The 18,487-nt window shown below is 22.5% G+C and overlaps 4 protein-coding genes across 9 annotated transcripts; 1 reads left to right on the forward strand and 3 right to left on the reverse strand.

Moving 5' to 3' along the window:
* Positions 1–176: 176 nt before the first annotated feature.
* On the reverse strand, positions 177–9,513 carry Tspan6 (tetraspanin 6). Of its 2 annotated transcripts, none has more exons than XM_003698203.4 (5): positions 9,124–9,513; positions 1,764–1,952; positions 1,506–1,682; positions 1,189–1,386; positions 177–1,003 (listed from the first exon to the last, which is right to left on the reverse strand). In XM_003698203.4, the coding sequence occupies exons 1-5, from the start codon at positions 9,181–9,183 to the stop codon at positions 929–931; spliced, it is 699 nt and encodes a 232-aa protein (XP_003698251.1). In that variant the 5' UTR covers positions 9,184–9,513; the 3' UTR covers positions 177–928. The 2 variants fall into 2 exon arrangements, with proteins under 2 accessions (XP_003698251.1, XP_012348486.1); XM_012493032.2 differs by lacking the exon at positions 9,124–9,513 and adding an exon at positions 7,370–7,568.
* A 151-nt stretch (positions 9,514–9,664) lies between these two features.
* Positions 9,665–12,628, reverse strand: LOC100871791 (uncharacterized). Of its 2 annotated transcripts, XM_086907506.1 has the most exons (6): positions 12,515–12,628; positions 12,416–12,445; positions 11,056–11,244; positions 10,683–10,871; positions 10,411–10,626; positions 9,665–10,331 (listed from the first exon to the last, which is right to left on the reverse strand). In XM_086907506.1, exons 3-6 carry the CDS (start codon positions 11,143–11,145, stop codon positions 10,158–10,160), a joined length of 669 nt encoding a protein of 222 aa, XP_086763632.1. In that variant the 5' UTR covers positions 11,146–11,244; positions 12,416–12,445; positions 12,515–12,628; the 3' UTR covers positions 9,665–10,157. The 2 variants fall into 2 exon arrangements, with proteins under 2 accessions (XP_086763632.1, XP_003698220.1); XM_003698172.4 differs by lacking the exon at positions 12,515–12,628 and having other exon boundaries at positions 12,250–12,445.
* Positions 12,592–13,777, forward strand: LOC100865567 (protein FAM177A1). 2 transcript variants are annotated; one of them, XM_003698204.4, is made up of 3 exons: positions 12,592–13,064; positions 13,135–13,257; positions 13,354–13,777. In XM_003698204.4, the coding sequence occupies exons 1-3, from the start codon at positions 12,990–12,992 to the stop codon at positions 13,603–13,605; spliced, it is 450 nt and encodes a 149-aa protein (XP_003698252.1). In that variant the 5' UTR covers positions 12,592–12,989; the 3' UTR covers positions 13,606–13,777. The 2 variants fall into 2 exon arrangements, with proteins under 2 accessions (XP_003698252.1, XP_086763633.1); XM_086907507.1 differs by having other exon boundaries at positions 12,860–13,064; positions 13,135–13,227.
* LOC100865808 (uncharacterized) lies at positions 13,581–18,486 on the reverse strand. Of its 3 annotated transcripts, none has more exons than XM_003698206.4 (11): positions 18,347–18,486; positions 18,066–18,160; positions 17,813–17,967; positions 17,577–17,707; positions 17,373–17,508; positions 16,918–17,296; positions 16,285–16,820; positions 15,829–16,201; positions 15,427–15,752; positions 15,055–15,289; positions 13,581–14,959 (listed from the first exon to the last, which is right to left on the reverse strand). In XM_003698206.4, exons 1-11 carry the CDS (start codon positions 18,423–18,425, stop codon positions 14,597–14,599), a joined length of 2,808 nt encoding a protein of 935 aa, XP_003698254.1. In that variant the 5' UTR covers positions 18,426–18,486; the 3' UTR covers positions 13,581–14,596. The 3 variants fall into 3 exon arrangements, with proteins under 3 accessions (XP_003698254.1, XP_086763629.1, XP_086763630.1); XM_086907503.1 differs by having other exon boundaries at positions 16,918–17,308; XM_086907504.1 differs by lacking the exons at positions 17,813–17,967; positions 18,066–18,160; positions 18,347–18,486 and having other exon boundaries at positions 16,918–17,285.
* Between the last annotated feature and the right edge of the window lies 1 nt (position 18,487).

Genomic DNA, 18,487 nt, shown 5'->3' on the forward strand with positions numbered 1-18,487 from the left:
GAACATTTTATTGAATAATAAAGATAATTTCACTATATCGATGTTTCATTTGCAAATAAAACTATTATGGTAATAAAATTACTATAAATAAAAATATGATTAAATTTAAAAAAAAATCAAAATTTTTTTCAAAAACTTTAGGGAAATAGAAAATTATACATTAATAATCTTAAATATTTAGATAAAATAAATTTTATTACAAGAAAAATATATAATTTGACATTATCTTTTGAAAATCGTGAATACAGTATAATGAATATGTGCTGTACAAATAAAAATATAAATTGTATTTTATAAAAGCAGATGTAAGCAAGATGTGTAATACTTATTAAAAATTGTTATAAAAATACTTTTCTATGATATTCGCAAGGCTATATATAATCAATTGTAATTAAATTTACTAGAATACTTTATAATTTTTAATTTGACAAATTATAAGTTATATTTTAAAAAATTTAATATTTCAATTATTAATTATTTTTACTAATCATGTGCACAAAAATAATTAAATAATACGTAATGAGTACAAAAATTATTTAACAAAAAACTTATTAAGTCTTTAAAAACTTTTTGCACCGACTATTATTAACGTAAATTATTAAATTATTATTATTATTACAATAACTTTATTTCTTATATATAAAAAAATATAATCAATTTAATGAAAATGTACCAAAATTAAAAATATATTAAATAATGTATTTATACATTTGATATCACATACCAACATATAAATTTAAACGAAACTATGCTCAAAATAAAATAAAAGATATTTTCTTTTTCTTTTTCATTTATAAAACTATTTAAATTTATTTCAATACAAAATAATAGTATTTTTTATCACTGTTTTTAGATAAAATTATTAATGGTAGTGTTATCAATTATTATGTTTTTTCAATATATACTTCTTTTAATATTTGTTAAACTTTCACACTCTATAACCTCTGCGTTCAGCGTTTTTTATAGAATTTGCCAGGCAAAGTGCGAAAATAATGCCAATTAACTGAAACAATAAAATTATTCATTTTATATGTTTGCTTTATAATAATATATATACAAAAAAATGATAGCTATAAATAACAGCGTAAATATATACATGATATGATATGATACATTGATAATTGTTTAAAACTTGTTGGATTTAAGTCGTTTGTAAAATTTATAAAATAATATATAAAATAAACTCACCTCAACACCGGCAACAGCAATAGCGACACTGCCAAAAACGGTTCCGGCTAATGTGAGTGTATCTTTTAATGCTTCTACACAACCACGTGTAAATGTATCACTTATAGAGCAAGTTTGATTTTTAATAACATTACAACAACTTGCAGGAATGGAATGGTCTTTATAATCATTTGAAGAGTGGACACCACAGCAATTCAACTGCCAAAAATTATTTCTCATTTAAGTATTTTTTTCATTTAACGATAAATTTATAAAAATTTCTCCATCTCTTTTTCGTTTTAATATAAATGATGTTATGAAATAATAATGATACTCACATTTTTCTGAACAAGATCAATAAACTCTTTGTTATCTTTGTTGTAAAAATAACCATTAAATATCTCCTGATATTTCTCTGATATATTGCGGAAATTATCATCATTTTGAACAACTATAAAGGCATAAACGGCAACTGCTATTTGCACGAGCAAAATAAACAGGAGAAACGACGCAAACTGAAAATAAGTAAAAAATTAAACTTCGTAATTAAATAATAAGTGAAATTTAAATTATTATGTATAATAATATATACTTACGGTAATTGTCATGCAATGACTTTCTCGGATAGCACCGCAGCATCCGAAAAATGATATTACAAAGATTATACTGCCAAGAACGATCAATGTTATCGCTGGAAACGCAAGACCAGTTTCGATTTGCTTATTTACTCCTAATACTTGTAGATGTACCAAAACACCGAGAGTTAGAATACCTAACCCGCATACCTACAATATATAACAATTTCAAAGATAAATAATAATTCAATGTGAATTAATTTAATAAATATAATATAAATTTTATAAAAATATTTCATAAAAGATTATTTATTAATATTTAATAATATTTTTCATTTAATGATGATTTTTAATCGGAATGTTTATTAAGTTTCTATATATAAATATCTGATTGAAAGCTATGACAGCAACTTATTACATCACATTGCACAATATCAACCGGTTGACATTGAGGGTACTATAGATGGTACACCGCTTTTACAATCGTCCGTAGATGAATTTAGGTCATGTTCCATGTATAAGCTAAGTGTTAGTTCAATGGACTTTTAATAAAGAATGCTAAAACCTCATTTGAAGAAAAAAAAAATATATAAATTTGAATTATCTATATTCCGTATTTTATACAAATTTATTATAATGATAATTCAAATTAAATAGAGAAAAAAAACATAAATTGTAAAAATATTTTTTTTTTATAATTTTTAACAGTTAAAGATGTTATCTATGACATAAAATTTTCTCGTTAAATGACTCATTGATAAAACGAAATCAATAATGATACTATCTCTTCTAATAAGACTTTAATACTTTTAATCTAACAAATAATATATCTGTTACATAATTTCATGTGTCAATTCTTAAAAATATATCGAAATTTGAAATTTTTATATTTTATACATATATGATATAGATGCATTTTTTAAATTACAAAACAATTAGAACAATTGACATCTTTATTAACATTTTTCATGTAATTTCATCAAAATCATGCTTATAAAAAAACATTAACTTTAACTTTAAAATGATTGATTAATAAAATGTAGCTAATCTATAATTCCAGCAATACGATCGATTTACCGATTGTATTAATTTTCTAGAAAATTTTACTACCAATCATAAAAACATAACTATAATAGCAGAATCACTACGATCGATTATAAGAAGCAAATAATTGTAAATTTTAAATAATCGGTGATAAGATACTATTCAGAAAAACAAATAAATCAACATTTAATTAAAGGTAGAAAAAAATTAAGCGATAAAACGATACGAAAAAAAGAAACCGATTTAAATTTCATTTAAATTGGATGCAATTATTATCGAGAATCGCATTACTCTATATCAGATAAGCAATTTTTTAAAATATCAAAATTAAAAAAATATTTACATATATTTTTAAGATGTTTAATTATAAAATTGAAATTATTTAAGATATCCTATATAACTTCAATTTTATAGATCATGGAATTAAAAAATACGCATGTATATATAAAATATAAAATTTGTTTTGCAAAGATATTAAATATAAAAACGATATAATGATTTATAAGAGCAAATAGATCAATGGAAAATATTCGCTTAAGTAAAGCCAATTGCAGACCAATACTGTATCCTTGACACTTTATAAGAGAACATTTTCTTCGTGCATTGCATACATTTAAAACTATTGTGATCGATGATGAGAGCCAACCATGTGCAAATGTCTGTCACACGAATTTTAATGCATGATGTGAATTTATCATTTAAAATCTTTTTCAATTCTTTGACTATAGTTTTTTCGCGAATTAGAGAGCTTTAAATTGATATTATATAGACTAGTTTTCAAGTTATACTTTCTTGTAATAAGATTTTAAATATAGATATTTTAAAAGATTCCGATTGAAATCCGAAGTGGAAAACTTTGTACTTATATAAGTATATGATTAATACAGAAAATAGAAAAACTCATGAAAACTTATACTTGTCTGATTTTAAATATCATTTCTTATAGACAATTCCAAAGCGTAACGAAATAAAATCATATACATTATTCAAAAATTAATACGTTATCGTTCTTCTCTATTACTTTTGATAAAACTATATTTAAAAATTATTCACGATTATCGGCAATCCATATAAGTATTTTATGACTTTCAAATTTACAATTATGATAATTCTTAATCAAATCTTTAAGATAATGCGAAATTTGTTATTATTTATTTTTAGACTAAATTTTCAAAAAAAAAATAGAATTTATATTGATATTAGGGATGAATAAAAACACAAATTAATTTAAGAATTCCAAGTAAATGTATAAATTTATTTAATAAATAAATTTATGCTTTCTTTAATCTATCATCAGTTTAAAATATATATGAACGTGAAACATTTTTAGAATTGTAATCTAGAATTGTATCTAGTGATTTAATCGTATCCAACAATTCTTCAGTGATAATAATATGCTCGTATACCAAGAATACACATGCACATGCTTGATAATCTAAACTGGATGACATCATTCCTATTCAACATTGTACATACATATCTCGTTTGAAATAACATAAGTACGTTTGGCGATAAAAATAAATTCAAATTTCAAACCCATTGACTTCGTCTGAATTGAACGTTCTTTTAAATGTGAATTAATTTCATGAATCAATGAATGAGTAATTCTATATTTTATTATAAATATTCAATTTCTTTTGTAAATAATATACATATTTAAGAATTTTCTAAATAGAAATGGTAAATATATAATATTTACCATTATATATCTATTTCTAACTAAATATAATGTATATTTTGAAATTTTCAAATACATTAAGAAAAATATGATAACAAAATCGATTCCAAGAAAGATATTTATCTAAGTATTTCCTTATCTCTCGAGATATTATTTGTAATTTAATAATGAACGTGAAACAGAAATATGAGTATTATTTTAAGATATTTTATATGTTAAAGATAGCGACAGATGTCAAAACGGAAAAATTAAATGTTTATGTGGATACATTATTTTTTTCGATATCCCTATAGATTTCTAGATAAAAAATTCTTCTAACGTCAGTAATAGTTAATTTATAAATACATAAATCAATTCAACGATTAAACATATTTGCAGTCAAAACTACATGTATTAATAGTTTCGATGATCGTTTATTGGTATATAATTGCCGTTAATTAACGTTATGAGCATAATCTTGTTAAATCAATTAATCATTTCTTGACTTTTAATGAATTTGATAACAAACATAGGAATAATGAATATAAGTTGTAGTAAGAAAAAAAAGAAGAAAGATAAGATTAATTTTGATTTTTATTATTCCCAAATGAGCTCTTTCTCAATGAGAACAAAATTTCGTTTCGTTTAAATTTTTGACAGAGTACAAATGGGAACCCGTTTCGAGGAAGCTAACAAAACCTGTTAACAAGTTTGAAAAACATCAAAGCCTTGAAAGATATTTCATTGCATCACAAAAGAATGTCACTGGTAAAAAAGCTTTTTTTTGTCTTCTCTTCTTTTCTTTTCTTGAGAACTCTTGCGCATGCAGCTACGGTTGTTGAATCTGCGTGTAAAATAACCGAAACGCGGATGACTCAACCGTTCAAGTTTCCATAGAAACTTGAATTCTGACATATTATGAAAACTCGAGATAAAACAAAAAATAAAAATACAATATAATCATTTAATGACATGTGTAAAGAAGATATCGAAAGGTAAACATTTATACATGTCCATTATTGAATTAATATTTTTTTATCTCTCTTCTTAAAAAAAAAATCAAGTTTTTTCTTTCAACGATATACGACAAATTATAAATTGATTTATATATATAAAATTATGTGCTTATCACAGTCTTATCATGATTATTTCTTAAATAATTTTATATATATATATATATATAATTTGATATTTTTTAAGATAAAAATTTTGCGTAAGATTAATCCTGTGCTAATAATAATGAATTATTATAAATAGAACATAATTTAAAACATAACAGACCAAGCTCGAATTATTTCATATTTCGTATGGCTAATTCTTTTCATTTGTCTATAAATAATTATTTAAAAATTAATGTAAATTTAATGTGAAACGAAAGAAGGCAACCAATTTTCTTCTTTGAAATTTAAAATTCAAATTAAAAAATTTCTATTTAAATATTCAAATTTGAAGATTAAAACAATTCGATATTTAATTAATGCTTTTGGCTTACTTTTAATAATAAATATTTCAATATCAAAAAAAAAACTAGTATTTAAAATTTAATAAAATATAATTCTTGATCGAAAAATGAATTTAAAAATATTACACTCTATCTTTCATTTAAATTTCTCACATGTAATCTTGATCACTTCAATATATACTATTCTACGTTCTAATTGTAACTTCCCACATCAAAATCTTTTTTACAATATTAAATTTAATTTTATATTATTCAATGCTGTACCATATACAACGTAGATTATTCTTCTGTAATGGTTTAAAGTAGAAAAGGAAACGTACAATTATGTGATTATATACGTGATGTAACGTGGTGTTCGTATGAAAATTATTCAATTACATAAAAAATCTAACAATAAAATATTATTGTATACAATAATTAGAAGTTGAAATAAACAAAATTTAATTGTAAATGAATAAATTCAATTATATGTTAAAAATATGCTTCTTATTAAATAATCTATCTTGTATATGATAGACACCAAAAGATTTAAACAATTTTTAATTCCTAAACAAAAATATGAATTTTATGAATTGCAAGATTATTCAACTTCACGTACAAACATCACATGACATTAATTCAGTAGTAATAGAATTTAATTTACATAGTAGTATACTCTAAAATTCAAGAGAACATATGAATTCTTAATGACATGACTTATGCAAACTCAATACAATTTTCTTGGTTAGATATATTAATGGATATAACAAAATGTTGTATATAAAAAATTTCATTTTATAAGAATTATTATAAAATTATAGATTACGTTTTATTTAAGGTTTATTTATGACTTATGATTATTTTTCATTATTTTTAATTAACAATTTAGCTTTTAATTTATAGTCATTGAATGTTTCGTAACATTATAAAATATCAATATTAATTTTGTGTAAAAAAATATATATTGGCTTTACAATAAGAATATTTACATGTAACTATTTAAATGGTTACGAGCATAAAATTTCAAGGATATCTTAACTCAACTAAACCTTGAGTAAAACAAGCAATTTAGAGCAAAATTACATTCAGTTCCCTCTGACCCTGGAGAAATGACGCAGTTTCGTTGTAAAGCATATAAACTATACCGGACCAATACGCTAGTTAGGTAAGTTGGAATTGTATTTTTTCATTTTTATAATATGACAGTCTATTTCTTATTTCACTTTCGGTCAATTTTATAAATAAAATGTCAGTCACTAGTTAATTTATTATTGTCGATAGATTCTTTGAAAAATTTCTTAAGTATTTTTTTCATTTATTTATTTTTTCTATGAATTATTATTTTTTTTTTTTTTAATATTAAGCTTAAAAAAGAAAATTATCTATGGTCTAAAAAACCTGATAAAAGATCCTAAAGATTCTAATTAAATCCTAATTATATAAATAACTTATTATTTTCAAATAAAAAATCAATCAATCACTTACCACAAAGATAAAATTAAAAATAAAAAGCAAATATTTGATACACTCTGAAATACAATTCATTTTGATCTATTCAATGCTCAATGTTAATTCAATTATACAGAATAAAACACAATACAATTAAAAAAGAGGAGAAATGCTCGTTGCATGATCGGAGCGGCACATAAAAATCTAAGATCTAATCAAGATGAACGTGCAGCAATTACTAAAAACATGATGGTAGTGTGCCTATCGAAATACACGAAAAACATCTCATTCTATCTCTATTCTTTCTTTATTCATTTCATCATTTCTTGGCAATGGTTCATGCTTACGTCATTTATGACAGAATGCAATTTCTTAATATAAGTATTATTAATATAAAAGACAAAAAGAAAAAAGAAATATATTTTCAAGAAATCAATCATATATGATAAAATTGTGAAATCATGAGGAAACTAAGGATTCAATATAATTTTCAAGAATATATAGAATGTCTTCATTGATAATTTATTTTTTTCAAAAAAATTATTTTTTAAATTATTAAAAATATCATTATATAAAGTACATGGTTGTGTAATTTTTCTTTTTGAAATTTCATATTATTATTATTATTATGATTTAAAAATTATTATAATCTTAAATAATAAAAAAAAATTAATAAAATCATTTAGATGTCGTATATGAAAATCTAAATTTAAATGTACTTTATAGATAATTACGTTACAGCCCTAATACAAATAAAATCACTATATCAATTATTTAATAATTGAAAAAAATTTATAATTGCTCCATTTTTTATGTTATGATTTTTTACGTTATGATTTTCTATTCAAATCATATAAGATAGCAAATATTTTTTAGAATTTTTGCAAATTTTAGATTAGTATTATTTAAGTTTATAATAATTTTGCATTTTTACATTTAAATTATGAAATTATTATTAAAATTATTTCTAGTTATAAAACAATAAAAATTAAATATTTATATAAATATATTTTTTAAAACTAATCTAAAAAGTAGAATTCAGAAGTGTTAACGTTTTTCAACCGTAATGAGTTATTCTTATCGCATGACTCACAATTTACCGCTTATATTGGCGTATGTTTAAACTAATCTATGCGAAACTATTGATTCAGTGTTTGGGATTCACTTCTCATTTTTATCTTTTTATTTCAAATATATTTCATTATAATTAATATTAAAATATATTAAATTTCATAGATGATTGGCGAGTCGTTATTGACAACAAAGGCATTACAGGAATTTATTGTAATATATATATTTCGATAATGAATATATTTATACGAACAATCATATCTAATTGGTAAGATTATGAATTCAAAGTGAAAATTATTGTCTTAAAAGATGTTAAATTTTTCTAATAAAAATATAATATTAAAATCGAAATGATTACATAAAAGTACATAAAATTCATATAAAATTTATGAAAAATTTGACACTGACCATCATTCTTTTCTTTTAATTATTAACAATTAAAAATATATAAATAAAATTTATTTATTTTAAATCTTAAAATAATTTATTTTGTGATGCACATCAAATATAACATAAAAATTATTCATGCTATATAATGAAAAACAAACTAAGTTTGTCTTTAGTAAATTGTTAATTTCATGATGAATTTTAGAATAATAACAGAAAAACTTATTATTTAACATTAAATGATTATATATAAAATTACAAAATGTAAATTAAATATCACATCTTAAAGAAATACATAAATAAAAATATAGTAAATAATTATTAGTACTAACCGCGAAGATGAAATTAAATATGAAGAGTAGATATTTTATCATTCCCATTCCGCAACCCATCTTCGTAGTTATTCCTTTCCAGTAACTTCTATTTCGAAAAATAAATCCGCACAAATATCAGAAGTTCAAAGGAAAATATTCAACAGGTTAGGTTAGAGGTGACACGAATAACACTGCAACACCGACGTCTCACGTTCAACTGATACTACAGTTGAAACGAGTTCCAGTCATGAAGCGCAATAACGCCGCACCCGTCTTTATCTAGAAAGATTAAATATATATGTAAAAGTTTTATGTAAACTTCACAGCTTGAAAATAATATTATAATTATAATAAAATAAAATATAAAATATTAAATATTAAATTTTTCATCGAGGAATTCAACAAAATTTTGCAATTAACGTTACACTTCGATATCACTTCAATTGATCAACATCCGGTATAAGAAATTTTCCATGGCAATATTTTCCGTACTTACTATGATCGACTTGTTATATGTTATACATTGTAGGTATAAGATTCCTGCACAAATTGAATTTAATTATAATTATCATATAAATATTTATTTTAATTGTAGGAAAATCTTACAAATTTGTATATAATAATAGTTATATTACTTATGTTAATATATATAATAAATATTAAGTCAGACAAACGTCATTTATATTTTTATAACATAATTTATAATAAAAGATTTGTTTTCCCACATTAAAAATTAATTATATTTAATAACACGATTCTTTATTATTTATATTCAATTTTGAAATGTTTTTCATCTAAGAAAATTATATTTTATATAATTTTTAAAATGGCACAATATTTTTGGCATTGATTATATTTTATTATTATTATATATATTATTAATATTTATGTAACATTGAAAATTTAATGCATATTCGATATAATCGAAACTTTGAAATAAATAAATATCATTATAACAAATATCACTACGATTAAATTAAAGATGTATAATGTAATATAGATATGAACGATAAAAAAAACGCATTTTTTTTAAATATAATGAAAATAGATTATTAAGTAATCAATATTTTGGAATATTTTGATTGTTGATTTAAAATATTGTCATTTGTTCCCAAATCTTTGGATGATTGCGCAAATGATTGGGCAAGAGTTATCAATTTCTTTCTTCTTTTCATCCTTTCTCGACATGTTCTTTCGTAACATAACATACACGTCATAAAACATATCTAAAAATATATTTTATCATACGTCATTTTAAATTTTTAATTTTATTTACAGTGATAATTAATTAGTAAATATTATTACCTGTAATAATACTGTAAATAATGCAAGCAAGAAAATATGAAGAAGAATTGATCTAATACGATTTATTATAACATATTGACAACCGCGTGCATACATTGTAATACATATTCCTTTACTATTGGTATTATTTGTAAGAGACGATGTAACACAGCAAGACCAGGGAACTGCATCTTTGCTGAGATAATCAGTTGGACCATTTATTCCACAACAATGCAACTAAAGAAAAGCAAGTGTTTAGAAATGATTTTATATAATAAATTAATTTAATATACCTTTGAATGGATTTGATCCCAAAGAGCCGAATCTATATGACCCAAATCTGTACGATTTTCTGATATAGTGAGTTCGAACACATGTTTATGATGTGCAATTTCTAATAAATCTACTTGCTCATGTCTGACAAGAGCCCAAATTCCAGCACTCATATTGATAATTATAACAATCATTAGAGCCATAGAAAACTAAATGGAAAACTACATGTTTCTTTACCAAAAATGGATAAGGAAGAAATTGTATCAAAAAATATAAATCGATACAATGATCAGGAATACATAATATGTATATCCTAAAGATTACTTATATACTATTAAAAAAAAATAATTAATGCCATTGATTATTTAATAATTTAAATAAATAATTTCTTACAATTATAACTTGACCTCTATTCGTAAAATCTACGAATTTCCAAATGCACCAAGCTATTAGACATGTTACCAAACCCATCACGAGAAGCATTATCGCTGGACCACATATATTATTAGGGGTGAGGAGTGAATATTCAAATAATTGCGATATAAGATAACTAGCATAAGCGCTTTCTATGATACTACATACCTACAGAGAATAAAAAGGAAAGTTTATATTATTTATGCTATATAATATAATGTATTCTCACTATATAATATATATGTATTTTACACGTGTTACATATATGATGATTGATTATATCTTGATATTACTCATAATAAAATTAAAGATTTTGAAATAATAATAAAAAAAGAATAATAAAAAATTTCAAATTTTATGTAATAACATTTCACATAATTATAAATTTTTATATTATTAGTTATTATTATCATTTATCTTTTTATTCGCGAATATTTTCAATAAATTATATTTCGATTATTTAATAACAGCTAACTGTTCAATTATAAAATTATTTTATATCATAATATTATTTAAGAAAAAATGATAATCTTAATTAAATTTAATTAAAATAGAATTTTTTTAATAAATCAACTATAATAATCTTGTAATATATTTAGTACTTAAAACATTCGATACGTGTTCGAGTAAGATTCATATTAAAAAACTTATATATTATGTTAATAACATAATTCTTTTTTTTTATACATATGCAATGATATCAAAAGCAAATAATAAAAAGTTAAATAAAAAAGATATATAAGATATTAAAAATTATATAATTTCACATAAAAACTTTTAATACATAAATTCTAATATTTATAATATAAACATTCATTTTCATTATTTATTTTATATTAATAACAAAATAAATATTATATTAATTAATCTATAAATAAAATTTATAGAATTTGACAGAAAAAAATAATACTGTAATTCAAAGGTCATACTATTAAAATATACAAAAAAACAGACGATGCGCTTTTACTCAATTGGCAAATATCCAATTCTGCGACAAATCAGAACTATCCGACTAAATTCTTAATAATAGAATGCTAAAGGAAAAGATAAAAGATTTTATTTATATTTAAGAATTTAAATAAAACAATTTTTTTTATATTTATTATATTTTTTGATATTCATCGCTTATAAATAGTAATATTACTTTAATTCAAGATATAAATATGCACTTACACCAATGACAATGGCACCACCACTAAGAAAGTAATATAAACAAGCAAGTGTCTGTGCCATCACAAATTTATAGAAAATACTTCAACAATGTTAACAATATAAACTAAGAAAAAGAAGAAAATATCACCAAACATTGAACAACTGTCGCCACGGCGACCAGACGCACCTCAAACTTGAATCGTCATTCTTTACAGCACTAAACCAGAAACATAATTAATTTTGTGTTGTTGTTTTTATCGACATATTTTATATATTATTGTTTTACCTATATATCCATTTAATTATTTATTTCTTTTTTTCTCCTTTTTCTGTCTCTATTCATGTTTTCCATTAATTAAAATCAAAAATGCGGTTGTCATGAACAAAATATAGTGTAGATGTAACGTCATATAATTTTAATGTTAATTTTTTACATTCATTACAATTTAAAGTAAAATTTCAAAAATTATACATGAGCTAATCAAAAAATATAATAAAATTAACACATGAAATATTATAAAATATTATAAAAATAACAAATAAAGAATATAATAAAATTTTGAATTTGTTGTATATACATATTTAGAAATGATATGAAATTCTACAGAATAGATTTCATATCTATTCTATATTTTGTTTATGCATATGATTCATACAAGAAACAAGGTTACCCATTATTGTTTAGTTTAGAATGTAAATAATATTGATTAAAAATCTTTTTTAATATAAGACTTTTATTTTAAGTAATTAAATCATTCATTATGGATTCAAAGAAAAATGAATCTTGTGATTTATCTGAAGTTGTTTTAAATGAAAACACTGATAGTGACACACAAGTACGTAATATTAATTATAAATGCAATTCAATAAAATTTTTATTTTTATTAAAATATAAATTAATTTTAGTTTCATAAAACACTAAAACGACCAAAGCGTGTATTACATTTTTCGGATGGTGATTTAGAAGAATATTCTGAAGATGAAACAGATACAAAAAGTGTAAATAAAACATTGAACCATATAAATCCAGTTAGGTTTTATTTATAATTATCATTAAATTAATTCTTTGTATTCCATAATTAAATAAATTCAATAAAATTTTTACTAAAATATATTTTTTTTTAGAAAACTCTAAATTGGTTACCTTGGGCATGGTATCAAACTACTTCATTTGGTAATAAATTATTAGATGGATGTGATTACATGGGTGAATGGTTAGCTAATTTTTTTGGTATCACAGCACCTAAATATCAGTTTGAAATCAATGAATTCTATAGACTTCAAGCTCTTGAAAATGAAATGTTGCATAAACAAGATTTAGAAATGGGTGGATGGAATGAAAACAATAGAAATAATTTTGTGAATAATATACAATAAATTTATAATTTATGTTTTATAATATTTTTTTCATTAAATTATTAAGTTTATATTAAAGTATATTTATAATATATATTGCATATGTTAAAAATATTTAAATTATAGGATTATTATAATAATTATATTTATTTATTCTAATTATTACATATAAAAAATGTCATTTTTAAAAATACCTATAGTATTTTTATTTTTTTACATATATATTTAATATAGTATAAAAAATTTTTAATACCAGAATGTATTATATTGGATTAACACAAATTAATATTACAAACATTTAAATATAAAAATGTTATTTTTTTTAGAAAACTTACAATAATATAAATAACAATATTATAGCTTTTCATTTTATTTGAAATTGCATATGAATTAATTTTTTCATTTAATAATAATATTGTTATAAGTTGTGTATATAAAAGATTTATATACAACAATTTTTTGTTTTAGAAATATTTAGTATTAAAATACTTTTATATATAAGTTTGTAATACCAATTCTAGTTCAGAAATCTTATATAATTATTATATAATGCTCTTATACAAACTATATATAATGATTTTAAATCATACATAACTTATTAAATATAATTATTTAATAAAATTATAATTTTAACTATCACTTCATATTTATGAATTGAATAATACTTTATATAAATCTCTTATTCAATCTTGAGAATGTTTCTTTATTATATAAAATTTTATATTTAATTAAATTTATTAATTTTATGTAATTTTTATATTCAAAAATTAAAAGTTGTTATAATGTGAACTATTAAATTAAAAAAAATTCAAATTGTAAAAATAAATGGAATGATACCATTTCATACTATTAGAAATGTTCTTATAAAAAAACATTTGTAATTTCTTTTTTTTTACATAACATAACATATACATAGTTACTTATCTGCAGTCTTGTATAGCAGAAAACTAATATTTAATTTTATATGCTTATATGAATAGTCTTTTATTTTATGCTTTCAAAGCTCAAAAAATTATGTTTCTGGCACAAACCTATGTAAAGCACTAGTTAAGACTAGTAAAGAGCTTTGAAGGCCCTGAGGTAAATGCCTTTGCAACCACGAACCTTTATATTGTTCTATATGGGCCAACATTTTATTTGCTACATCTGTTCTAAATGTAGGTGGTAGATTACATATTCCTAAATTAATCACTGCAAGACCCATATTACTATTAGGATTAACACCAACACCAATCAATGTTCTGCCAATTTTGCATGCTGTCAACATTAAATCGGCGGTTAATTGAAGTTCTTGTATTTCCATCGACGCAAATTTTGACGATAGATTTCCCTCGTATAATGAATGTGAAATACGTTTAACTTGTTTTGTTACTTTCTGTTAAATAAAAGTATTTGTTTATCAGTTTTATATTATTAATTAATATAGTATTTATAATCTTTGTATGATTATATATACTTATATATACTTACTGCAAATAAATCAGCTGAAAGATATTCTAAATTTACATTATCCGGATCTGTTAATAATCTATATAATGTTGATCCTCGATTATCAGGAATTTGTTGCAAATCTTTTGTTCCTTGATTTTTACTTAAAGTAAGTACTAAAGTATCTAAACGTCCTAATTCTAATATTGCATTACCAATTTTATATTCAGAATCTTGAAAAACATGAACATCTAATAATTTTGTGATACACTTTTGTCTGTAAAATGAAATTATATTTATTAAAATTTTTTATTTATAATATAACCATTAATTAATTAATTAATTTATTATTAATTATAATCTATTATATTATATATAATTTACATTATAAATTATTGTTAATTTATTTCTTACCTCGATCCAAATATTTCAGATATTTCATAATTATCATCGATTCCTATATCTATTTCACTAACTGGATTCCATGCTAATCCTGCTGCTATTAAATATCCAATCCATGCAAAAGGATGAGGTGTAAGATGATGACTTCCAGACCAATGAGCTACAACTATACCCACTGAATCTTGTTCAAGAGAAGTTTTTATTGCATTCTTTGTATTTGCATATGTTGATGCTGGACATCCTGCTAAGCTATTATAACTTGCTGTTCCAGAACTGGGTAATACATTACCACCTACTATTCTAAATGCTTCTGTCCATTCAGAAAAATCATAATCAGCCTATAATATAAAATCTTATTATAATGACTTTGATTTCATTATTTTGTAATTTATTAAATTGTATAATTTTATTTACCTGAAATCCATATTCAACAAGAATAATATTGCTAGGTATATTATGAAATTCTGCTTTAGAGTGTAATCCATTAGAACAAAGCAATAAAGTTGTATTTGGATTTAAATTTAAAATATGCCAAAGTTCTTGAAGACAAGAATATGACTTAAATACTTCTGACATATCTGTTTCTATAGTTTCATTGATTGACAAATTCAAATCGAAATTTTCGGCTTGAACAAGTAAATTAGCCAATCTAGGTCCAACATGAACATAAGTTAAACTCGGAAATACTGCTAATAATTCTTGAAATATAGGCCACATTTGTGATAAATGATGTTGTCCTACATTAGAATCAACGTCCAAAGTTGGAACTAAATCTAAATGTCGATCTCTAAAATAATAATTATTTATTATTTTTTTTAGAAAATATTAAATATATATGAAAAAAATAATTTTATAGAATTATATACAAACCTGCAATAACGATCAAGAGTAACCATTTCTGATTTTGAATAACATAATTGCCAATCGCAATTTGGTGTAAGTCTTGAATATAAATGCAAATAAGATATTTTAAAGGACGACCATAAATCGATCATATGAAGCAAATATTCTAATGTAGGAATACGTCCTCTAGGTGAGATATCTAATAATATACCACGATGCATAAATCTTGGTTCATCTTTTATAAAAACAGGTTCAATTTCACATGCTTCTGATTTACTATGATTTTTACTTAATCGCAAAATTTGTACAAAAGTACAAACTGCATAATGTAATCCAGCTAAACTTCCAGCACCAACTTTAATAGTATTTTGCGAAATATGTAATTGATATCCTTCAGATGTATTAAACAATTTTTTATTTACTATACATTCAATTCGATTATCATTAAGTAATTTACCAGAACTAGGATGTACTTCACCAATTTTAACATCATAGCCTAATTCTAGTAAGTGAGTTCTGCTAATTTCCCAAACATCCAATATTCTATGTATGGATTCACTACCCTGTATAATATAATATTAGATATAATATTAGATATAAAAATGAAATAATAACATATGTTATAGTTATAATTATATATCATTATTATATATAAAATACCTGTATTATAGATATAAAAAGCTCTTTTCCAGCAATAAAAGGTGCAGAAAAATTTTTTAATTCAACAATGGTTTTTGGTTGTGGCCAAAGTAAACTATAAAGTCTACCTTTTTCTGTAGTTTTAATTGGACTTTCTTTGCCTGATTCACGTAATGGTACATCATAAACTGGATCTAGCGATTTATTAGATTCTATTGAAAGTTGACTCATATTACTTGAAATACTTTTTTGACAAAAGTTTCCTTCTGTAAATGTTGTAGTTGGACTATGCATTGTTTCACTCTCGTTCGATATAAAGTTTGATAGAAATCTTTGAAGAAAACAGTGTAAAGATTGTTTTCCTCTAGAAAGATCATATGGAGTTTTTCCTGCAAAGGTTCTACAACAGTTTCTGAGAATATATCAAATGTACATTATTAACTAATTTATATATTATCTATATATAATTTATATACCCTTTAGTTGCTCGTATAAGAGGATTTGCACCAGCTTGTAATAATTCTTGACAAATAGTAACATCACCACGATTTACAGCATCATGTAATGGTGTAGCACCACAGCCATTAACAGCATTTACATCTGCACCTCTATCTACATACAAGAAATTAAATTAATAATAACAATTAAATTTTTCAAAAGAAATAATTTTAAAATAGTACCAATTAAACATGTGACAATATCTTTATTTCCATAACAAGCTGCCCAATGCAAAGGTGTATTTTTACTACCATGGGAATCCCATGAATTTACATTTAATCCAGCATCTAATAATTGCAATACTCTGTCTAACCTTTAAATAATTATGTAAAATATTCATTATTAAAATTAAAATTATTTAAATATAAATTTTATTTTAATATTATATATTAATATATTAATTATTAATATTACATACTCAGATGCAGCAGTTGCTCTTAATAACTCTTCAATGTAAGTACGACGTATTATATCACTTGATGCAACATCTACAGCATTATGTCCATTAGTATTCTGAATAGCTGGATTAGCACCACAACTTAACAATGTTCTTACTATATCTGGTTGATTTGCCTACATTTTTTTGTATAAATAAATTAGAAAAATTTTTATGTTTCTTCAATTTTTATTTTATTTTTTACAATATGCATGTTTATAATATGTCTCATTACCTTTGAAGCATATAAGAGGAAAGTACCTTCTTCTAAAAGTGGTTGATTTAGAATTTTTTCTTTTGTTATACCTTCAGTTGTATTACCATTTTCACCTATATAAAAGAAATTTTTAATATTATACAAGATTGTACTTTAAAGATTTATATGAATTATAACTTATTTTATAGGACATATTTTAATTTATTTTCTTATTCTATTTTATATATAAATATTTTTTGCATAACATTATGTGATAATGATATAAAATTTAAATATAATGAAAAATTTGTAACACGTACAAGCATCCAAAAGAGATCTAATTATATCTGTACGTCCATGTTCAATAGCTGTACGAATATTTTCGCAAATGTCTTGCATTTCTGCTTGTTCTTATGTCATATCAAAATTGTATATTGCACAACATTATATATAAATTATTT

The sequence above is a fragment of the Apis florea genome, unplaced genomic scaffold, assembly GCF_048593485.1.
Source record: "Apis florea isolate Af1SG1 unplaced genomic scaffold, ASM4859348v1 contig_2897_pilon, whole genome shotgun sequence".
Lineage (NCBI taxonomy): Eukaryota > Metazoa > Arthropoda > Insecta > Hymenoptera > Apidae > Apis > Apis florea.

What these genes read in the sequence shown, in the direction of transcription:
- Tspan6 (XM_003698203.4), bottom strand. Translation starts at nt 9,183, where the DNA reads ATGGGTTGCGGAATGGGAATGATAAAATATCTACTCTTCATATTTAAT. An exon ending in GTCATTGCATGACAATTACC is followed by an intron (nt 1,683 to 1,763) that starts GTAAGTATATAT and finishes ACTTATTTTCAG; the next exon opens with TTTGCGTCGTTTCTCCTGTT. An exon ending in TTGCTGTTGCCGGTGTTGAG is followed by an intron (nt 1,004 to 1,188) that starts GTGAGTTTATTT and finishes TTATTGTTTCAG; the next exon opens with TTAATTGGCATTATTTTCGC.
- LOC100871791 (XM_003698172.4), bottom strand. Translation starts at nt 12,309, where the DNA reads ATGGCACAGACACTTGCTTGTTTATATTACTTTCTTAGTGGTGGTGCC. An exon ending in GTGGTGCCATTGTCATTGGT is followed by an intron (nt 11,245 to 12,249) that starts GTAAGTGCATAT and finishes TATTCTCTGTAG; the next exon opens with GTATGTAGTATCATAGAAAG. An exon ending in GGGATCAAATCCATTCAAAG is followed by an intron (nt 10,627 to 10,682) that starts GTATATTAAATT and finishes GCTTTTCTTTAG; the next exon opens with TTGCATTGTTGTGGAATAAA.
- LOC100865567 (XM_003698204.4), top strand. Translation starts at nt 12,990, where the DNA reads ATGGATTCAAAGAAAAATGAATCTTGTGATTTATCTGAAGTTGTTTTA. An exon ending in ACACTGATAGTGACACACAA is followed by an intron (nt 13,065 to 13,134) that starts GTACGTAATATT and finishes AATTAATTTTAG; the next exon opens with TTTCATAAAACACTAAAACG. An exon ending in CATTGAACCATATAAATCCA is followed by an intron (nt 13,258 to 13,353) that starts GTTAGGTTTTAT and finishes ATTTTTTTTTAG; the next exon opens with AAAACTCTAAATTGGTTACC.
- LOC100865808 (XM_086907503.1), bottom strand. Translation starts at nt 18,425, where the DNA reads ATGCAAGACATTTGCGAAAATATTCGTACAGCTATTGAACATGGACGT. An exon ending in TCCTCTTATATGCTTCAAAG is followed by an intron (nt 17,968 to 18,065) that starts GTAATGAGACAT and finishes AAAAAAATGTAG; the next exon opens with GCAAATCAACCAGATATAGT. An exon ending in TTTCAGCTGATTTATTTGCA is followed by an intron (nt 14,960 to 15,054) that starts GTAAGTATATAT and finishes TTTATTTAACAG; the next exon opens with AAAGTAACAAAACAAGTTAA.